The 20,975-nt window shown below is 49.4% G+C and overlaps 1 protein-coding gene across 4 annotated transcripts in view; it reads right to left on the bottom strand.

Annotated features, from left to right (window-relative positions):
• The window catches only part of JADE2 (jade family PHD finger 2), a 72,931-nt gene extending 64,115 nt beyond the window's left edge, over positions 1-8,816 (bottom strand). For 2 of the 4 annotated variants that reach the window (XM_063413100.1, XM_063413103.1), the window contains exons 1-2: positions 8,426-8,816; positions 2,049-2,106 (exon numbers count right to left, since the gene is read on the bottom strand). In XM_063413100.1, the coding sequence (XP_063269170.1) occupies positions 2,049-2,106 (58 nt within the window). In that variant the 5' untranslated portion in view covers positions 8,426-8,816. Of the gene's footprint in view, positions 1-2,048; positions 2,107-5,731; positions 5,850-7,303; positions 7,320-8,425 lie in introns of those variants that run through there. The other 2 variants (XM_063413101.1, XM_063413102.1) reach the window with 2 other exon arrangements.
• Between the last annotated feature and the right edge of the window lie 12,159 nt (positions 8,817-20,975).

Genomic DNA, 20,975 nt, shown 5'->3' with positions numbered 1-20,975 from the left:
GACCCCTCCATATTCCAGTATATAAAAATGTTTCTATGATGTTGCAACAAAATAACTATCAGTAGGCTTATTTTACTCTTGGAGGGCTAAATAGGAGGAAACAACACTGTGCACACAAGCAACATCCAAACACGATGGAGCCATGTACATGCAGATCTCAGGAAGGGCTCTGGCCAGCAGCTGACTCAAGGCTCAGGCTGGGGTACCACTGCAGTGGGAAACATCTGTTCTTCCACCAGCTCAGGCCCAGGTAAATTTTACATGCCTGTTTTTCTTTGCAGCAGAATAGGCACCAGCTCAACCTGTATTCTTTACTTGTAGTGCACTTTCTTGTACTTTGCAAAATGAAGACCAAATGTGGGGGCATCACCTGTTCCCAAAAGACAGCTTGTTTTTTGAAGTGTCAGGCCAGATGTTATTAAAGATGGTTCCATATAAACGAAATTCTTTATAACATTTCAGAGCATAACAGGACTGTGCAGACCAAGCCCAGAGCCGACATCCCTATGCTGCAGCCCATGGACACGCTGCTTTCCCCAGCAAGCTGCTCCAAGGAGTGCAGCAGCAGCAGCTCCACAGCTCTCATGGAGAGATCAGCCACTAATTTCTACCTTGCCCCATCTTCTCAAGCTACAATATGATGCTACAGCTGAACAGCCTTGGATAACACAGCACAACTACCCTTTACTGGCACAGGCATGGAAAAGAAGGTCACCACTCTGTTGACAACTATCCTGCAGGAGAGCATTTGTCAACAGCTTAGATATCACCTGCAGCATAAATATCCAGGCCCCACAGAGATAAGGCCATGTTGTTTAATACCATGATTAAAAATGCCTTACCCCTGAAAGGCAGCGAGCACAGCTCGGCTCCATAAGCCTTTGAGCATCTGGGGATTAGGAGAAGGGAAGTTTGGAGCATGGCTTCCAAAACAAACCCCTTTCTGAGACAGAGATGTTTCATTTTACGAGAAGAGAGCGGTGTTGACAGAGCTGAAAGCCTTTCCCCAGGCACAGCTCAGCCCCAGGGCTCCAGCAGGATGGGGGTCCCCGCTGGCAGCCGAACAGCAGGTTCCCGTCAGCAGTTGTGGTGCAAACTCCACTCACACTGACAATTTTTTTGGCTAAAGCTGTGGGAACAGCAGCCAAACCCAGCAAGATCAGCCTTTCCATAACCCCCTGTAATCTCTCCATCATCCTGTTAGGAAAAAGCCCAGAAGTTTAGTGTCTTTAGTAAAGTCCCTTTCGTTCTCGGATATCCAGCAGCCAGATCCTATAAAGTGTGGAGAGCAAATTCCCAGCACGGCCCAGATGAAATTACTGTGACATTTGTAAGAAACCAAGAGCAACTAGTAAGAAACTCCAGAGTCCAGACACGGGATTAGGCTGGTGCCTTGAGGGTACTGAGCACCAAGGCACTGCGGTGTGTCTGCAGCAGGTGAAACCCTGGGATAAGTGGGAGAGTGCTCTATTTATAGACAAAATTCAGCACATTTGCACATGTTTATTGTTGAACACATGCTTCTGCGCCTTCCTGAATGAGGATGAAGTGAGGTAGATGTCGAAAAGCAAGCGTGGGCTTGCAAGTTTTGCTGGCTTGAGCCTCATCCCTTTTCCCACATCACTCTTCAGTTTGCAAGATGGGAACAATGCGGCTCCAGTTTGACTCCAGTAAAAACTTCCCTTTCCCCTGGTACAACCCAAATCAAGAGCAAACTAGTCTCAGGCTGCAGTTCACAGGAAAGGACAACTCATCTACAAAGGAGTGTTTGCTGCTTCGTTAGCAGATCTGCAATCAGCAGCTCTCCTCACCCAGACTCCTCACACGAGGGAGACACTCTCATCAGTTAAGAGGAGCCACAGCCAAGTGTTTAAATAAATTGGTATCAGCTTGTTGCTGCACTTCTGACAAACCCAGCCCTGCACACTATTCATTGTGCAGAGGCTTCCCAGTAAATGCAGTTTCCTCCACTCTTTGTAAAGTAATTATTCAAGCATTTTGACTGCTGGAGGTGAATCTTGTTCAAAGCTTTGAATTAAAGGTCTTACTGTCAGTGGTGTCTGAGTTATCACTGCTGATGGAGTACTTGCGTCGTTTTTCTTCCATCTGTAACAAAAGAAATTGAACATTACACTTCATGTCCAGAAAACCCATCTCAGCACCAAAGCACTGCTATCTGAATATCTGCACACCCTTCCAACCCAGCACCAGTCAAGTCCTTACCCTCAGGACAGACAACTACCCAGACGTTAAAAATAAAGATGAAAGAAAACAATTCTCACAATTTTTTCAAAAACTTTGTCTTTCTACCAGCTTTTCCTGCTGCCAGTAGTTACAGTGAGTGCATCTGGATCACTCAGCTTTGCATGGAAATTTGTCTATGCAGGATTTGCATCCAAATGTCCCTTCCTCTGCAAGAGCACTGCCAAGGGAGGAGGCTCCAACAGGGACTGGAGGATGCCCTAGCAGGGACTGGAGGATGCTCTACCAGGGACTGGGTGTCTTTGGATGGGAGAGAAGATGTCCTGTGATCCACCTGTCTGAGCTGCCAAGTCGAGAAGTGCAAAGACAGAAGAATGGAAACTGCACACTCTCGGTATGTCTGCAGGGGGAAGTACGAGCATCCCGGAGCTGAGGAGAGCCCCCGGGTACCACAACCCGGGGTTTTATCCTCTGACCCATCTTCCCATTCAGCCGCTATCTCCTTCTTTTAATCCTCTGGTTGGACCTGTCACCGGGCACTTCCCACCCCTGCGCCCTGCCCTCCCTGCAGCACCGCCGGCACCAGGGCTCCCGGGGGTGGCAGGAGGCTCCTGCAGAGCTGCCCTGACTTCTCCATCCTCTCAGAGCTAAAATCACAGCAGCAGGTACCACTGCTCTGATGAGCAGACCCGTTTCAAGCTCAGCTGATTTGCTTTGAGACTCTGAATGAGCCAGAGGAGCGCTTGAAATCAGCAGGTTCTCCTGAACTCGCCCCTTGGGAACCAAGGACTCGGAACTCAAAGGAGGTGCTTCAGGAGGAAAAAAAAAAAAAAAAAAAAAGGTACTTTAACTTTTGAGGATCCAAATTTTACCAGCATGGCTGGTGGCTGATCAACAGGGCCCCCAATACAGGCTCGGGCTTTTCTGGATGAAAAGGGCTATTTGTGAATCACACAACTATCCAACAGGCTGCAAGCCAAAATACATCCACAGAAAACAATCTTAACCTCATGGAAATCTTCCTAGTACTTTCTGTGATATTCTCAAAGAATCTGAATGTGTTCATATGTCATTCCCACTGTTGGTTCCACAAAGGGTAAGCAGGAATGATAATGAAACACTGGGTTTGTGTGGTTTGGTTCAACAGGTACAAGCAGCACACAGACTGGGACAGCAAGCTAGAGCATGACATTTCCCCCCAAACATCAGGAAATGTTCCACATGAGCATATAAAAACCCTGTAATAGCTGTATTTTAAAATATAAGTGCTATCAAAGCATTATAAGGGAAAATACTACAAAATATCCTGAACATTTTAACTATCAGTGTTGTGGTAAGGCATTGCCCTGTCAAAATGTGACTTAAAACACTCCCTAAGAATATGGCAATATCAATACTTTTCCCCTGGTGATTCAAGGGAACAGATGTTATTAAACCAGCCTTGCTCCAAGTAGCCATTAGACTTTGCTTGGGGGAAATGAAATTGAAGATAGCTCTAACTGCAGCTTACTTTTAGTGAAAATCCTACTTCAACCTTTTAAACTTTCTACTGGTCTGAAGTGGCAAACAGACATTTGGAGCACAAAGACAGAGCAATGCTTTTATTGATTCTGGAGTTCTTAATCACAAGGATTAAATAAACCAAAGCCAAGAGGAGGAAAATAAACACCTGGGCTGAAGCACAGGAATGCTACTGATAGCCAGTGAGATTTCCCAGGTTTCCCATCTCTGCTTTTACAGCAAGATGGCATCACTGACATCACTCTCCTTCCAAGGCAGGGAAAAAAGGTTTACAATCAATGCTCAGCACAGGTAGCAGGAGGCTGGCACTGGTTTTGACTGATGTATATGAGGAGATGCACTGATCATCCCTCTAACTGAACTTGGTCCCTGCATCCTGCTTCTGTCTACAGCTGCCTACAGAATCAACACACTCACTACTCAACAAGATGAATTGATATTCACATGCAGAAGTGGTTCACATTGCAGGTAAAAATAGTGCCTGTACTTCAGTAAATCATTTTGCCACCGTTTGGCAGGATCCAAGACAGCATCCTCCAAACCAAACTGCATTAAATTTCTGAATGAAATTCTGGCTCGAGCAAAGTAGGGACATCTCTGAACAGCAGCACTGAAGGGCTGGGCAGGGGGTGGCACACAAGGCAGTGTGCCTGAACCCAGCAACAGTTTTGGCCATTCCAGAAAATGGTCACATTCCAGGCCATGCTAAGAAGATGCTGTTTTTTCAGAGGGACTCATCCTGAGCAGCCAGACAGTAGTAAACCGCATGGCACTTAAGGGAGGAATTTACTGTAGAAGGGTAATTGGGCCATTTCCCCATCTGTATGCCAGAGTTATAAAAGTCTGATGGTGGCTGAGCTCCCACCACCCTTTTGGCACCCGCGGAGGGGGAGGGGGTCGGACCCACTGCCCACATCCCTCCCAGGGCTGGAACTCCTGCTCCCAAAAGCTCTCAGGAGCAATTCAGCTGGTGAACTACTAAGTAACTGAAGTCCCCACAAAATATGGTCCCTGCTCCAAAATTCATCTTTGTTTACATTATAAGTTAATTTCACCTTTAACTGACCCATTCCCCACATGGCATCATTAATAAAGTCATAAACAAATACCAAAAAAATTTGTAATACTTTGAAAAGGTCACAGTTAGGTCAAACTTGGCCCAAAATCTAGTTTTTACAGAGCCAGAAACCAAGTGAAAGGTTTCTATGTAGGCTTGCTTTAAAAATTCAAACAGAAACAGATGTGGGTTTATTTTATAAGCAAATGAACATCCCCCTGAAGTGTCTGCAACTCAAATCCACAGGCTAATGCCTGGAAACCAAAAACTGAACTGTTGGCAAACCAATACGTTTAGCATTGCCACTGTTCAAGCTGAGAAAGGCAGATAAATGCTGAACCAAGGAAGATGATGGCCCTTCATCAGCCTAAACAAATGTAAATCACTATGTCTTTGGACAAATTAGCACCACTATTGGTGTTAAAATGGAGATGATGGCCTGAGGCTGGCTGGTCCTGCCTCACAGCAGGGAAGGTTGGAGAGGAGCTCTTGGGTATGCAATTTTGCCCAACCCATGCAACCTGGGAGAGGTGAAGGCAACTACTGCTGGAACACAGAGACGCCTGTGCCCAGATCCTGAGCTCAGCTGGGCACTCTGCCAGGGACAGGCACCAGCTCCCATCCACAAACCGAAATGCCTCATCCAGCCTCCAGCTAGTACAGAAATCTTTCTCTGCAGACCCCCCCATCAGCTCTGGGCTCTGGAAACCCCCTGATGTTTCCCCGCAAACTCTTCAGCACATCAAGCCCACGTGCGATTTGGAGATTTTCAGTGACGTCCCAGCACCCTGTGCAGAGGCTGTTTCCAAGAACGAACCATTCTGAACTGTGGCAAGCAAACAGAGAAATCCATACATGCCTGTGCTCCCCACTTCCACAGGGAACGGGCACAGAAACCTGCATAAGCTGCAGGGAAAAAAAATAAAAAAAGCAAAAGGATTTGGTCATCACCTCCTCCCAGCCTCCCGCAGGTTGAGGGATGCGCCGCGCTCGGTCCCCGCGCCGTCACCTCTGACGCTGTGAGCAGCAGCGGCTGAATGATGTGCTCTGTTTGTGAGCTGCAATGAGACTGCAGAAAAACCACTTCCCTGTTTGCTCTTCCAGCCCAGAAATAGGAACACAAACAGAACATAGTGCCCCCAGCGGCACGCACACGGCTCCGGGCACCCACCCCGCGCCGGGGACCCCGTCCCAGCCCCAGCGCCTGTGCCCGCCCCGCCGGCTGACACCGAGCCCCGGGGCTGCTCCCGACGCTTCCCCTCTGCCTTAAACGTGGTTTTCCCTCTCTCTAGGAACACCAGCCAGTTGTTAGAAAGTGTAATAAAACGGGTGGAGGGCTGGAACATCCCAGTCTGTAACACCGTGGGAGGGTTGTCCTCGTCCCATTGCCTTTTCCCATGAAGAAATCCTGGAGCTAAGTGCTGCTACAGGAGGCTCTGAGAGAGCAGCAGCACCCCCCAAACTGGCACAGCCCCAATTTCATAGTAACAGAAGAACAAACTTTTGGACGAAAGGATGCACAGCAGCGGGGCCAATGAGACTCGCAGCAAACGGAGCTGCTCAGCCCCTACACCTGGAGGAAGCTTTTGCTGAGCTCCCCGGTAGCCCTGCAAAGTGTAAACGCTGAAGGGCAGGATCCTGGGACCTAGGATAACCATTTTCTGGGCAGCACGAGCCTGCCCCTGCCTGCCGGGGCTCGTCTGTCCCTCGCCTCCTCAGCAGGCTGCTGCCAGCCCCAGCTTTCCAGCAAAAGCTCAGGTGCCTAGGTGAGGAGCAAGCCATCTCTTCTCCATACCAACTCTGCTGTCTTGGCTCCCCAGGGCAAAATTTAATCTCATTTCAGTTTAAAACAAAACAAGCCCTCGTTTACTTCCTGTGCTTTCCCTTTCTCCACATCTACAAGGTGTTTTTCTTTACTACTCACATTTATAACTTTACTTGCCTCTTCTTACTCGTTACCGTCTAATTATCTATTTTTTCTTTGGCAAGCCCAGACAGAGCACAGGTAATCAGAAAGGTTACTGAGGGCACTGGGGCCACCCGTGCCTTGGTGGGGGAAGGACACAGGGAACAAGAAGGGACACCGGGCACAGCTCCATGCCCACAGCTGGCTGCCCCATGCTGCAGGTCTCTTGAATATCAAAAACTCAAGAGGAAATCAACAGGAGCTACAGACACTCCAATCTCTGTGAAAGATGAAAACCCACAGTAAAGACCAGACCTGCTCTGAAGGACCACCCATCCACCAACTTTCAGAACTCGGGTGTCAAACGCTATTACAGCCATTAATACTTTAAAAGAATTGCATCTCCTTGCCTACAGCCCCCTAATGTGTACCCTCCATCCTTTGCTCCAAGCCTACATTTTTGAACATCACCCTCAATTTTCCTAAGAAAAACAAATTTAACCTTCGATTTAACCTTTCTGCAAGCTATTTTTACTCCTATCTCAAGCTTATTTTAACCCCGGTAGCCAATAAATGCTTAAAGGTCAAACACCATTCCTAAAAGCTGGGCTCCTTACCCCTGGGGAGAAGGCTGAGATCAGATAATTTATTTTTTTCCACGAAGCAAAATCTCCTCCTAGAAATGTCCAAGCGGTCGGAGGGTCCTTTGCTCAAAGCCCTTCAAAACAATTTTCCCTGTCGGGGCTGAAAAGGCACTGAGAATTTTCCCTGTGAATGCCACACCATCCTTCTCTTCCCACTCAAAAACCGCTCAAAATGTATAGGTATGGAGAGAGAGGATTTTTTTTCCCCTAATCGCGGATCGAGGTTGACAATTCGGCAGGCTCCCGCCTTTGCAGCGCTTCCCAACTTGCAGCTCGCTGCTCCCCCCGGGCGCGGGGCAGGCGGGGGCGCTCCCAGCCCCGCAGCCCGCCCGGGAAGCGCTCGGCAGGTGGGGAAGGGGCAGCGGCGGCTTCCCCGGAGGATGCAGGAGGGAGCCCGGGGAAGGGGCAGGTGGCCGGGGAGAGAAGGGGGGGCGACCCGGAGGGACAACGGCGCGGGGAGACGCGGGATGTTCCCGAGCGCGGGTGATGCCGTGGGGGGAGCGGCGCTGCCTCCGGGCCCGGCAGCCCCGCGACCCAGCGGTGCGGCGCGGCGGGGGAAGGCGGCGGGGAAAGCCCCGCGGTGGGGAGGGAAGGGGGGGAGGAAGGGGAGGGCAGGCGGGAGCCGGCAGCCGCCACGCCCCCGGGCACCGCCATCCCGGCCCCGCGCAGCGCTCCGCGCCCGCGGCCGCGCCGCTCCCGGCCGCGCCGCCCGGCCCCGCGCTGCCGCCCGCCGAGCCCCGCTGCCCGCCCCGGCCCCGCGGGGCGTCCCCTCCTCTCCCGGCGGGCAGGGCAGGGCGCGGGGCCGCTGCCGCAGTCATTAATTCGGGGAATAAAGAGACGAAGCGGCGAACCGAGCCTTGAAAAGTTCTTGTTTACGTCCCCGCCGCCTCCCTCCCGCACTTCCAAAGGAGAGTGACCACCGTGCGCCATCCGCCCCGGGAATGCTGCACATCCCCCGCCCGGCAGCCGGGGGAGGGAGGGGAGAAAATAAATAATAAAAAAAAAAGAGAAATACAGCAAAAGCAGGGGGAGCTGCAAAATAACCATCCGCTGCAAACCCAGCCCGCTCCCGCCGCCACCCCGCCGAGCCTTTACCTTGGCCAGGAGTGTCCGCCCGGAGTTGCGCCGGTCTCTGGGGTGACAGGCGGGAGGAGGCGGGGGCGGGGGATGCTCCCGCAGTCCCCGGCCGGGAGAGCCCCCTCGGCGGCTCAGTACGGTGTCATTGCCGGGGCCGCGCCGCCCGGGCCCTCCTTAGGAGCGCCCGCCCGGTAACTCCATGGATGCGGCCCCGCTCCCAGCCGAGATGGCCGCTCCGCCGCGGCCGGGCAAGCCCTGCCCGCCTGTTTCTCTTTCTTTTTCACCCCGCACTTCCTCCGGCGCTCCGCGCCCCGCCGCCGCCCGGGCTCCGGCTCCGGCAGGGAGGCGGGGAAGCGACTTTCGGAGCGGGGACGGATAATGGTGGCGGTGCTTCCACCCCCCCCCCCCACCCCCCCACCCCCCCCCCCCGCCTCGGCCGCCCCAAATCTTCAATTTCTTTGCCTTCTCCCCTCCCCGGGCGCCGTGGCAGGGCCAGGTGCGGGCAGCGCGGGTCCCATCGCGGGCCGCGCCGCCGCCGCCGCCGCCCGCCCCGCGTCACCCCCCCGCCGGCGGCCGGGGCCCCATGGCGCTGCCCGGAGCCCCAGCGCCGCTGCCCGCAGCCCCGGCGCCCCGCAGCCCGGCCCTGCACACGCACTCACACTCGCACACACTCACGCTCTCCGCCCCCCCCAGCCCGCCCGCTCCCCCTCTCCGCGCTGTGCACACGCGTACACGGGGCGGCTTCGCCAACCTTAAAAAAATTTATAAAAAAAAAAAAGAGAAAAGAAAAAAAAAAAAGCTTATACTTAAAAAAAAAAAAAAAAAGAAACCAAGGCTTTTGGCGCCATATTAATGACGTACTTAAAATTTGCCATTTCTCCTGCGTCAAAAAGACGGCTCTTGCCCATCGCGGGGCGGGCGGGGGCCGCGGTGCGGAGCTGCGCTCTCCCTCCCGCGCCCGCGGAGCCAAGTTCCGCGGCCGCGGGGCGTGGGAACCGCCGGGGGGGCGGAGGGGGGGACGCGGAGCCTCCGCGCCCGCTCCGGAGGGGCGAGGAACGGCGGGGCTGGGGATGCGGCTGCAACAGAAGAGCCCCCCCGAGCCGCGCGTTTGTGTGTATGTGTGTGTTCCCCCCAAAAACTTGGCGGAGTTTCCGCGGAGAGGTGCGGAGCGGCGCGGCTGCCGCCCGGCCCCGCGCGGGATGAGCCTGCCGTGCGCTCCCCACACGAGTTTTCTGGGCTCCGGGTGCTTCGGGGCTGCCTGTTGCCAGCTGTTTTCCGCAGGATTAAAAACAACGACAGCAGTGCTGTCGGGATAGAAACGGCTTCTTAAATTAAAATAATAATAATAATAATTGGATGTACGGCATACGTCTTCCCCAACTCCCAGGGGCCCTTCAGAAGTTGGCTTGCACTGTTTTAAGCCATTGCTGCAGAAGATTAAAACTCAAGTTAAAGACTCTCTTTCAGTGACAATCTGCCATCATCTCTTACAATTCGTTAAGCTGGTCAGCCCTAAAACTGTGAATTACCAATTATAAGCCATTAGGAATCAGAGCTACAATAGCCAGATGCTCCCCAGCTTACATCCCTGTTGTGGCTCCTTATAAATTACCAAACTTGAATGAATTAGGCTGTAACTTTCTGCCCTGGCAGCCTGTGCTGGATGTTTTCCGAACGTTCCAAGTCCTTTGGCGCTTCCAAGGATGACAGCAGAGGAGGAGAAGAGCATCACTTTGGTCATTCTTGCACTTGCTGTGGTTCTTAGGACTAACACTGGAAATAAGATCTTCAAATTTGGCATGAAGCAGCCTTTTATGGTCTTTTAGATAAATCCACCCAAATTAGTCATGTTACTGGGTTTTGAAGAGCAGTTCACTACACAGCAATAAACATACCCAGTTCTGGCAGCTGAAATCTCAAAATGCTGCTCTTGGGGCAGCTGCTGCTTCAGGTGCTCAGAGCCCTCTCAGCAGTGCCCCAGGGAACAGGAAACATCAGCTATGGCTAAAAAGAGTTTCCTGAGATTACAAGAGCAATGGGATTCACGAGCACAACCACTGTCTTTAAGTCCTTGACAGGACTACACTTACAGATCCCACCTCATCTATAGCACAGTCTACCTCAAGGGATATTGTGAAGGTCACTGTGTTACCTGGTCTGGACATCAGAAGTGTCCAAAATGAGGCATTCCATACCAGTTTCTGGAGATTTTCCTGTGCACACACACTCTAATGCAGTTCTTAGTTACACTGTCACAATCTGATTTCTCTGTGACACCTGCATGGCATGGATCTGCTCTGTGAGTCAAAAATGAAACAAATTTTGGCCAGATCCTCATTTTATCTGCATAACCAAAGACTGCCTGAGGAGCAGAGGAGTGATGCAAGAGCTACAAGACACGGACAGACTGTGACAAAAGGATAAAACTCTCCCAAAGAAGCAGATCCTTTCCGTGCCCTTGCCACAGGCTGTGGAACACTACAAGTCATTAACCCAAATTTTTGGCTGCTGCTGGCTGTATTGCCCACACCGTGGGTGTGTGGCTGGAAACCTTTAGCCCGAATTGCTGGCATCCATCTTCGTGCAGCTGGAAGCAGTGGGTGCTGTGCTTGCATGTATGAAGTGCTGTATCATATTAAATGCTCTGAAAACGCAGACGTTACGCTTTTCAGATGGAGTACCCTGAATTAGTCAAAAGTGACCTTAATCCATCCATGTGTCACTCTGACCCATCTTCAGAATGAGTGTTTGGGGAAGATTAATGAAGGTGCTGAAGCACTGAGGCGGTGTAGTGGAAAGCGCTATAGAAAAATCCACAGGGAAATTAATAATTCTGTCTTTTGAGGAACGTACAGGTCCCTGCTCTGGTCCTGTACAGCATTACCCCTCTCTGGGCCATTTCTCCAGGATTTCTGGAGTACACTCTAAAGAAGGTCAGGGCATGGCATGGCAGGTCCACAGCATGCCTAGTCACAACCTCAGTACATTTTTACCATCCAGAGCATGAGCACCTTGCTCTGAAAACTGCACAGAGAGATACTGGAGGTGTATTTCCTATAGCTGTTGTGAAATCCGAAAGTGGTCAGAGGTGTGAATAATGCTCTCAATGATGTGGTCTGCCTGGGCTCATGTGCTGAACAATGGGCACTGCTGAGCCCCTCGCTGACCATCACACAGCGATGCAGAAGGGAAAGAGTATCTGACCTTGCAATTAAAGTCTTGTTATACTTCAACAGGAGTAGATGAGTTGCACTGACAAGAGTTTGGACATTTCTGCTTTTTGAGTACTCCCTTTAATAGGTTTTTGGCTACCATATATGCACACTTAAACACAGCTCATGTACAAATGCACAAATGTGACACACACAGAGATGGCACCTGATGGATGGTTCTCCAGAAAGGTCATGTATATGTTGTATATAACACTCAGTTTACATAGTATGACATTTATGTAACACTCATGAAGAGCTCTGACAGGGTGTTGCAGGGTGTTGTCAGCTGGCATTTGCTAAGGGAGGAAATAAATCTAATAATAAAAACAAAAAAAGGCGCATTTTGGAAGAAACAATACTGCACAAATCCTTTAAAAGGACAGAATTGTCTGCACAACAAAGGCTTGGCTGATTGATGCTAAAATAAGCAGTTATGCAACAAGTAAGAAATACGATCTCCGGGGAAGAAACCAGCAACATTTCTCTTTCATCTTCATTCACCGGTGCTTATTTTCTCAAACCTGAAAGGAAAAATATAGGCAGCCTTTCGATGATGAGCATGCAAGTAGAATTAACAGATGTTTTGAAGTGAAGGACAGAGTCTCTGAGTTTTGTATGAGTTCTGCAGAGTTAAATCCCATCACTTACCCTGAGTCTCAAAATGCTGCAGAGCTGTCACCTCAGGGCTGCTTTCCCACTGTCATGCTGGAGCAATTAGGTGTGAATACCTGGATTTTAGGGTTGAACTGGCTCACCTTAGAGCTACAAAAGTGTTAAAGCAACTTTAGGAGAACAAGCATATGAAATAGTTAATCTTCACCACTTTGATTTAAAAAACCCTCTCAGTAAGAGCTGAGACCGGTGAAAATCTCAGTGCAGACAAGAGGAGGGAAGCCCAGTTGCCCATGTTGGCATCAAATTTTATTACCATGGTACAGGAGAACCAGATGGATGGGACTGGTCCATGGGAGTGCAAGTAGTTCTCAAAGACAGGAAAAATCCAGCATCATTTCGAAGATCTTTAGATCTCCTATCTTCTGACATTAGCTAGTGAAAAAAACAAAACCTGAGGGAAGCTGAGCTCCCTCAGCCCATTCCTCCTGTGACACCCGCCCAGCCCTGGGTGTGGGAGAACCATCACGGGGCAGGGAGCTCCATGTGACAGAGAGTTCCTAGAAATCCCTCAAACACCACACAGCTTAAAAACGGCACGGGAGACACACAGCTGCTAATTTACTGCCTTAGATGCCCTCTTTTGAGGCCCCTGGTGGCCAGAAGTCATCAAAATAGCCTCATGGCTGCTTTATTCCTTTCGAGGAGCAGGGCAGTGCACAGTCATTCCAGGAGGGCAACACAAAGATGATAAGAATCTTGCTGTGTCCATATCCCAGCCGGGGTCATCCAACATCCCAGCTATAGTCAGGATATTTAGTTTTTATTAAAATATGTGTTAATTTGGAGAGTAGTAAGCAGATGCAGCAGAAGGAAAATGCACAAGCTCTGTTCTAAATTACAATAATAATCGCTCGCATCTTCGAGAATGAACTACGACAGATCAAGGGAGAGATGGCTGCTATGGTCATTATATAAACTAATTCCTTTTCTTTCTCATTCATTCTGCATAATTCTTTTCCTCTCTGAAGCTAAGGAAAAAAACCCTATACTTACAGGAGAAAAAATTTGATTTGGCAGATCAGTGGATAGTGAGATTTTGTTTGCAGTCTCAATTACCTTCTGGTAGCTGGAAATTTGGTATCAAAATAAACTGTAAATTAAAAAAAAAAAAAGTAGATATAGGATTACGAATGTCCATCCCTTGACAGATAGCTCAGTAATTCTCTGTGTTCTAGCAACAGCTGCTTTAATATCTTTCAAAGAAATGGCAGCCTCACACTGTCTGAAGGGATTACCTTTAAGGAATGCATCCGCAAGTGGCTTTTTGCAAAGATACTCACGCTCTTGTGGGCTTTGCACTGGCTTTTTTCTGCCCAATTTCAAGATTCCTTTGTTGTTGTTGTTGTTGCTGTCGATTTTCCTGTTTTCTCTAGGTTTGCTGCTATTGCCAAATGCATCTAATACATCTCACATTTCGTGCATTCCCCAGACTGGAAGAGCTGGGGCTTTTAGAGGGCTCTTAAAGGTAGATTGGGGGAAATGAGGACTATCAGTAATCAAGTGAACAGCTTCAGTGCTCTTCCTGGGACAGAGAGTAGCTCCTCCTGCTTCTGAGGGATCCTTGGGCATCTCAGCAGACTCCCCTGCAACTCCCTTCCTGCCTTTCTTTCCTTTGCTGCCTTTTTCTGGCTTTTCACACTTTCCCCACGCGATGTGGTGAGGGGATGACACAACTCCTTGGGCCACACAGGGCTTCATGTGAGGACATTTGACTGCTGCAGGCAAAACTCTGGTTCTGGGTAATGCATGGTGAAAGTAGAAGTAGATTTAGAATAATTCAGTTGGAAGGGACCTACAAGGAACATGGAATTCAGCTGCCTCAGGAGCTCTGCTGTCCCTCATGAAAGGCTATCCCACAGGCAGGACACACCATTGCAAGCCCTTGTCCTGCCCATTCCCACCCCACAGCACAGCAAAGATAACCAAAGTGTGCTTTACTCCCTGAGCAGAGCTTTCCTTCTCCTGCAGGTGTCCTGCCTTGGGAGGGAGGTTCACAGTGTGTGTCTTCATACCTGCAGATCCCACCACAGAATATGTAATTACTCTCCCAATTCCAAAAACAAAAAGGGAGACATTATTGATCCCAGTCACAACTCAATGCACCATTTGAGTGAATGGTACATATGCTAAACAATACATGCATCAGGACTACATTAATCCACATTTTATATGGATTCCCTCTAGACATTCAGTTTATAACCGAGTTGGCTATTTCCCTGTATTTCTCTGGAGTTGGAGGGTGTGAAAAAGACATTTCCATTTCATTGACTAAGTTCCCAAGGGGAGAGTTTATGAAAGTGCAAGTGCATAATTTACTGCCTGACAGGATGAAGATGGTATCTGGTTTTAAAAAAATAGTGCACTCTGAAAAACAAAATTGCTAGAACAGACATTTGTTTTCCTTAAGTACCATATTTTAGAAGCATTTAATTTAGCTTAGAAGCACCGTTAAAAATATATGCATTGTAAATTGCAGCTGTATAACACGATATTTATCAGATAATGTCACTGAATAGTCTCCTGTTGCAATATAAATGCCATGGCATTTATAGAAAATAAATGTTGAAGTAGCGAGCTTTCTTTTCAAAGTGGAAAACCATTATCTCATCCAAAAGTCACAAATAAAATTATGAAGCTTTGCTTACAGGGTTGGTTTTAACCATGGGGGGGCTGACATGGACACTCCATCAGTGTTCCCATGCAGCAAACCCAGCCTGGATTAGGGGAGCACGTGGAATGGGAAACAACATCTCAGAAAGACCTGAGAGTAGTCAGAAGGACAAGTCAGCTGCTAATGCATTTAAAGAAAAGAGATAAAGATGGAAAGTCGGGGATTTCTTGATATACAACTTAACATGATATGTATAATGAGATTCCTGCAGCACTCTCCTGGCTTTGTGAATTTATCTCAACCATTTTTGAATGGTGTATTGGTTGCTTCTTTCTCTCTCTGTTTTCTCTCTCTGCATTTTTCTTTGGACAAGCCAAATCCACTGATCCTCTTCAGTGATCATACTCACAGCAAATTTCTGCTTATCTGCCTTTCCAAGCTCACTTCTTTCTCACACACTTTGGTCTGCCCTGTAACATCACACAGCCAGAGCTGAGGCTGGATGTGCTGAGCTGAGCCAAATCCTTCGTTCTTCTCACCAAGTTCCTCCATCCATCCATCCATCCATCCATGCATCCATCCATGCATCCATCCATCCATCCATCCATCCATCCATCCATCCATCCATCCATCCATGCATCCATCCATCCATGCATGCATCCATCCATCCATCCATCCATCCATCCATCTCCCTGTCAGAGGAGCAGAGCACATCTGGCACAGCTCAACTAGTACATTGTCAAAAGCACTTTATATGATGAATGGTATGATGAACACCAAAAACACGTCTAAAATAACTTCTATGCACAAGAACTGGCTGGCTGGCTGGCTGGCTGGATGGCTGGATGGATGGATGGATGGATGGATGGACGGACATCTGATTCACTGACACGTCAGCCATGAAGGGGAAGCAGAACACATCAGCAGAACACCCCACACATCAGCACCCAGGTTTCAGGGCCACATTCAGGAGAAGATATGTCAGTCTTGGTAGCTTCTTGGAGAGGGGGTCCCACACTGAGCATTTCACATCTGTGAACACTGAGAACCTCTAGGCTATGCACCATATTAGTAAAATATCACAGCCACAAGAGCATGGAGACATGTTAGATCACCAGTTCTGTCATCTCCTGGGACAGGATTACAGCCCTTGTGCAGAGGATGCTACTGATTTGAATTTACCTTTTCCCTTTGAAAGTAGCCACTCTTTGCTAGCCCTTCCAGGCTGCTGAGCAGCCCCATGTCTGTCTGAGCTCCAGGATGAGCTTTGGTGAGCTCTACAGATGACAGGCAACCACTGAAGCAACAATTCCTGCCTGCCAGGACTTTAACACGTTGTGTATGCAATGCATCCCCCCTTTATAGTGGTTATAATCTTCAAATCAATCCTACCTGGCAGCGGAAGTTTAACATTAATGACTTTCTCATTATGGATGGAAAAACCTTTCAGAGCTAATGAGCAGAAACAAGATTGCTTGGCTCCTAGCTGAGGAGGTGACTCTGCGGTCACGACCAGCACTTGGAGCAGAGCTGTACACTGCTTGCTTTAGCACAGCCCCAAGAGTTGGTCTGGCAGGTTACACTGCCTCTGCATTTGGAGCTGAGACCTGAGTGCAGAAAACACCTTAAGGATCTCAGCTCCTTGAAATCAAGGTATCAGGAAAAGGTTCTTCACTTGGAGGGTGGTTGTGCACAGGAACAGGCTCCCCTGAGAATGGTCATAGCACCAAGACAGAGCTCAAGGAGCATTTGGACAATGTCCAGATTCCCTTAGGACGACACCCTCAGGCACATGGTGGGATTTCTGGGGTTGTCCTGTGCAGGGCCAGGAGCTGGACTCAGTGACCTGAGTAGGTCCTTTCCAATTCAGGGCATTCTGTGACTCTGTGAGTGCCATCAGCAGGGAGGAGGCAGCTACCTCTCACTCAGCCCTCGACCCAGATGCATCACCCTTCCCTGCCACAGGACCTGGGAATGTGGTCCCAAGTGAAGCCTTGCTCTCCCCAGCCAGGAACAGCTGCTGAGGTGTGAAATGGGGGGGTTCAGTTTAATTTTATCTTCACAGCCAGGAGAAATCAGGACCCGACCAGTTACACATTTAATTTCTAAGCTGGTCCCGCGGGGCTGGAGGAGCAGTGAGCCAGGGAGGGTGAGCTCCTGCCCCAAGCGTGCCAGGCATCCCGCAGTGCCCTGGGGTGGTGGCATCTGCCCTGGCATACCTCAGGGAGCAGCAGCCGAAAGCCTGGCTGCTGGAGGAAAAATAAACAACTACAGTGAGTCACAAAGGCAAGCAGCATATGACGGGGACAGGTACTTATGCAAATAAACTGTTAACACCCAGCCAGACAGAGCTGATAAGCCTCCTAGGCCAGCTGGAGGCTTCTTCATCCTGCTGGGGGGAGGAGGAGGAAAACAGCTCTAGGACAACAATAGGAAACTGAAAAGCAGGAGCGAGGCAGCTCTGGAAAGGTTTCACAGGGATGCCTGGTTTGGGTACCAATCTGCTGCACCCTGCCATGCCCGTGTGTCCCGGGGCTGCTCTGCTTCCAGAAGCATCCTGCTGTGCCAGCGTGGGTTAGTGTGTGCCCTGGTGCCCATCTCTGAGATCTCCTGGGGTGCTGGGCACCTGCCAGGACACAATTCCTGTTAGTGTGTGCCCTGGTGCCCATCTCTGAGATCTCCTGGGGTGCTGGGCACCTGCCAGGACACATTTTCCCACACACCCACAACAGCAAGGTACTCCATCCTGCAGCACAGTTTGGGATTTGTGAGGCTGTGGCACAGGGAGCTGCCCTTTGGAATATCCCTGGAACTCTTCCCCCTGCCCTCTCAGCTGACCAACATCCTCAGAAGCATGAATGAGAGGCAAGTTATCCTTCTGCAGCACTGCTGGGGATCCCCGTATCTGGCCTGGCTGGGCTGCTGATAATCAGATAGAGGGGTTTAAAATAATCAAGCCTAAGCAGCTGAAAACCAAACTGGAATAGGTAATGGGGTCAGAAAACAAACACTGCAGGGCACAGCCAGGGGCTCTGCAGGGCACCACACACACACTCAGGGTGGGCTGAGCTGGGAGCTGTGCTGCTTCCTCAGGATGCTGCCCAAAACCCAGACTCTCCCAAGCCCCGCACTTTTCTGGTAGTGGGAAAGCTGTGCAAAAGACCCCAAATGTTTCACAGGGAGTCCTGAGAGCCAGGTGGCACCTTCTCCCCCCTCTGCAACCACCACCAAAAGGCTGAGTCAAAGAAGAGAGGAATTTGCTGCCCCAGAGCTCTGTTAGTCCCAGCCCCAGCAGTGCCAGCAGCCCAGAAGATGCAGGACACCTCCCTGCTCCTGTAACATCATCACCCAGTCCTCATTCACTGGTCCCCATCCCGTACTGGCTCTGCCAACACCTCCACCTGCCTTGCCTGTGGCCAGGGAAGAGGGGACAGAAGACCAAGGAAAAGGGGAATTATTAAGTTTGGGGAATTTGTTTTGACCGCTGCGCAGGTTTCCAGCTCGTTTTAATGACGTAATGCTCCAGTGGTGAGAAGACAAAGTTTGTCCTTCCTGTGGCATTCCCTTAGGAAAAGCATATTACTGCAATGTAAAACTGAAGATTGAAACAGGCTGGTGCTTCACCAGAGAAAATGCCTCTCCCTTTTCCCTATTCAGTGAGGCAGGGATGAACATTGTGAGGTTTGAAAGAAAAACTGAAAAAGCCTTTAATTAATCCCTGGAGGCTAAAACCTGCCAGATATGGACAGGATTTCTCCTCTGCCTCCTTTCAGAGCAAGAACATGAAGCTGCCTTCCTGCTGCAGCTCTTTCTGGGGGATTCTCAGGTCCCAGAGGAGGATCCAAAGCATTTTACAGAGCTTTTTTTATGGAGAGAAAGGCTGCCAGGGAAGCCTCATTGCTGTCCCAGGACAGTGAGGAGACAAGGAGCCCTACTCAGACTTTTGGAAGCTTTTACCTGCTGGGAGGAAACTTTTCGAGTTCAAGGTCAGGTCTGTTTGTCTTCCCTCCTGACAGACGTAAACTGTTATGCAATATTCAGGAAGTCACTTTTATCAGACTCAATTCAATTTCTAAGATTAAGAGCATGGAAAAACAAATACTAGTGCTGGATGGAAAGTGCTGGCACTAACCAGTCCAACACTGTTTGGACAAGGATTGCTAATAGGGTATCTCTCATTTCCACAAGTCAGTAGGAGCAGGTCACAAAATGTGCTGCTTTTAACCAGGGGCTGATGAAGAGAAAAATTAACCCTTGCTGAGAGGACAGAAACCTGCAAAGTTTTTTTTTGGAGAGCAGCTCTGTGTTTGCTACTGCAGCATCTGGGGGCATCTCAGGATGAAAATTCAAGGCTCAGCCCCTGGCAAGGACAGAGGACTGCATTGTTAACAGTGCCCGTGCTGGACACCTTTGCCCTGGTGCCTGGCAGGGGCGTGGCTGCAGGACAGGTAAAAGCTTTGCTCACAGGAAACCTGACTTACAAGGGAGCAGACAAAATGTGGAGCATGTGCAGTTTGCACAGGGGTCATCACTTGGCACAGCACAGCAGCCTCATTCAGAAAATGCGCTGGGAGAAGGCCTGGAGGAAAGGAATCTCACCTTGCAGAGGGAAAACTCTCCCAAGCTGGTCCTATGATCCAGAAGTCCTGGAGTCCTTAAAGAAAAGCACCAGGAGGTGCAATGGAGGAGGATGGATCGTTTGATCTGTGGAGGTCCATGCCAGGGATCACACCAGCCCCAGCCCAGAAGACATCCCTGCTTTCATGACATTTTTCCAACCAAGGCCCTTGTAAAGTTTCAGTAATAACCACTACTGAGAGATTAGTTCAGTGCTTTCTGTTGGTACAGGAAAAAAAAATTGAAATTTAGCTTCCAGTGCTGTGAAGTCCCTTAATTCAGTACCTTGTATATAGATATTATACAGAGAGAAGTTTAAAATGTATAAAAAAGAAGGAGCTCTGGAGTTTGACAAAAGCTAAGGGAGAACCTGAGGCTTGAAAGAAAACCATTAGCAATAGCAGATTTGCAAGTTCAGCTGTGGGAAAGACCCCCAAATCCAAGCACATCCTATATATCTTCTTTTTATTGGTTGCTTTGTGGGAAGCTGCATTTCTTGTTGGAGTTGGGAGCTACAGCTTGCACTGTGTGTTGATTTTGATTATAGAGTGGTGGTAATTAAACCTCTGGAGCATTAAGTTACCATTTTAACCAAATGCCTGCATTTTATCTTGATGGGAAATTGAGAGTGAGACTCAGATTTTCACAGTAAATAAAAACTGTTGGCTGTTTCACAGATAATCCTTTTCCTCAGCTTATGTATGAGAAAATCCTCCTGTACAGTTTCTTCCAGCCTTTTGCAAAGGCACACACTCCTTGAAGAACCTCAGCAGCAAGCCAGCCAGTGTTGGCACACTGTTCATCTTGTAAAATAATAATTGTAATCATAATGTGCCTCCTTAATGACACTTTTAATCCAGAAACCAGTATCCTTATCTCCGTGTAAGCAAACAGAAGCATGCAGAGTTTTGCTCCTGTGATATAAATGGCCAAGGTCAAAGTCAGGAGTTACCCAGCACCCAGGCTGAGTCTATCAGCAATATCCACTGCCTGTCTCTGAGGTAACACTCTTATCTGCACACAGATAGGGAAGGTGCAAATCTGGTTAATTCTTAGACAGTTCTGTGCTGACATGCACGGATCTGCCTCGCTGCACACCTGTAGCTTAGGAACTGGGCAAATGCTGCCATTTCAGGTTGTCACTGTCACCGTGCACCATCCTGAGCCTACCTGAATAAGTGACTGAAACAGGTGAACGCCTGAAATCCACTATTTGATTGCAATTAGCAGCAATACTGCTGGAGTAAGGCAGAGATACTCAGCAAAGGCTGCGAGGCTGCAGTGTGTGCTGGCTGCCTGCGGTGAGGCAGGGGCATTAAGTGTTCTGGAGATCAGAGATTGTGATAATAAACAGTTCTGCTGCAGAGGATTGGGCTCAGCCCTTTCAAAGGAAGCCGTTGCCACAGAGCCTTTCATGCTCTGCTTTCGGGGTAAGGTGCATCCTCCCTGCCCG

The sequence above is a fragment of the Prinia subflava genome, chromosome 16 (genome assembly GCF_021018805.1).
Source record: "Prinia subflava isolate CZ2003 ecotype Zambia chromosome 16, Cam_Psub_1.2, whole genome shotgun sequence".
Classification (NCBI taxonomy): domain Eukaryota; kingdom Metazoa; phylum Chordata; class Aves; order Passeriformes; family Cisticolidae; genus Prinia; species Prinia subflava.
The sequence above is the reverse complement of the archived record's forward strand: the minus strand, read 5'-3'. Positions and strand labels throughout refer to the sequence as shown.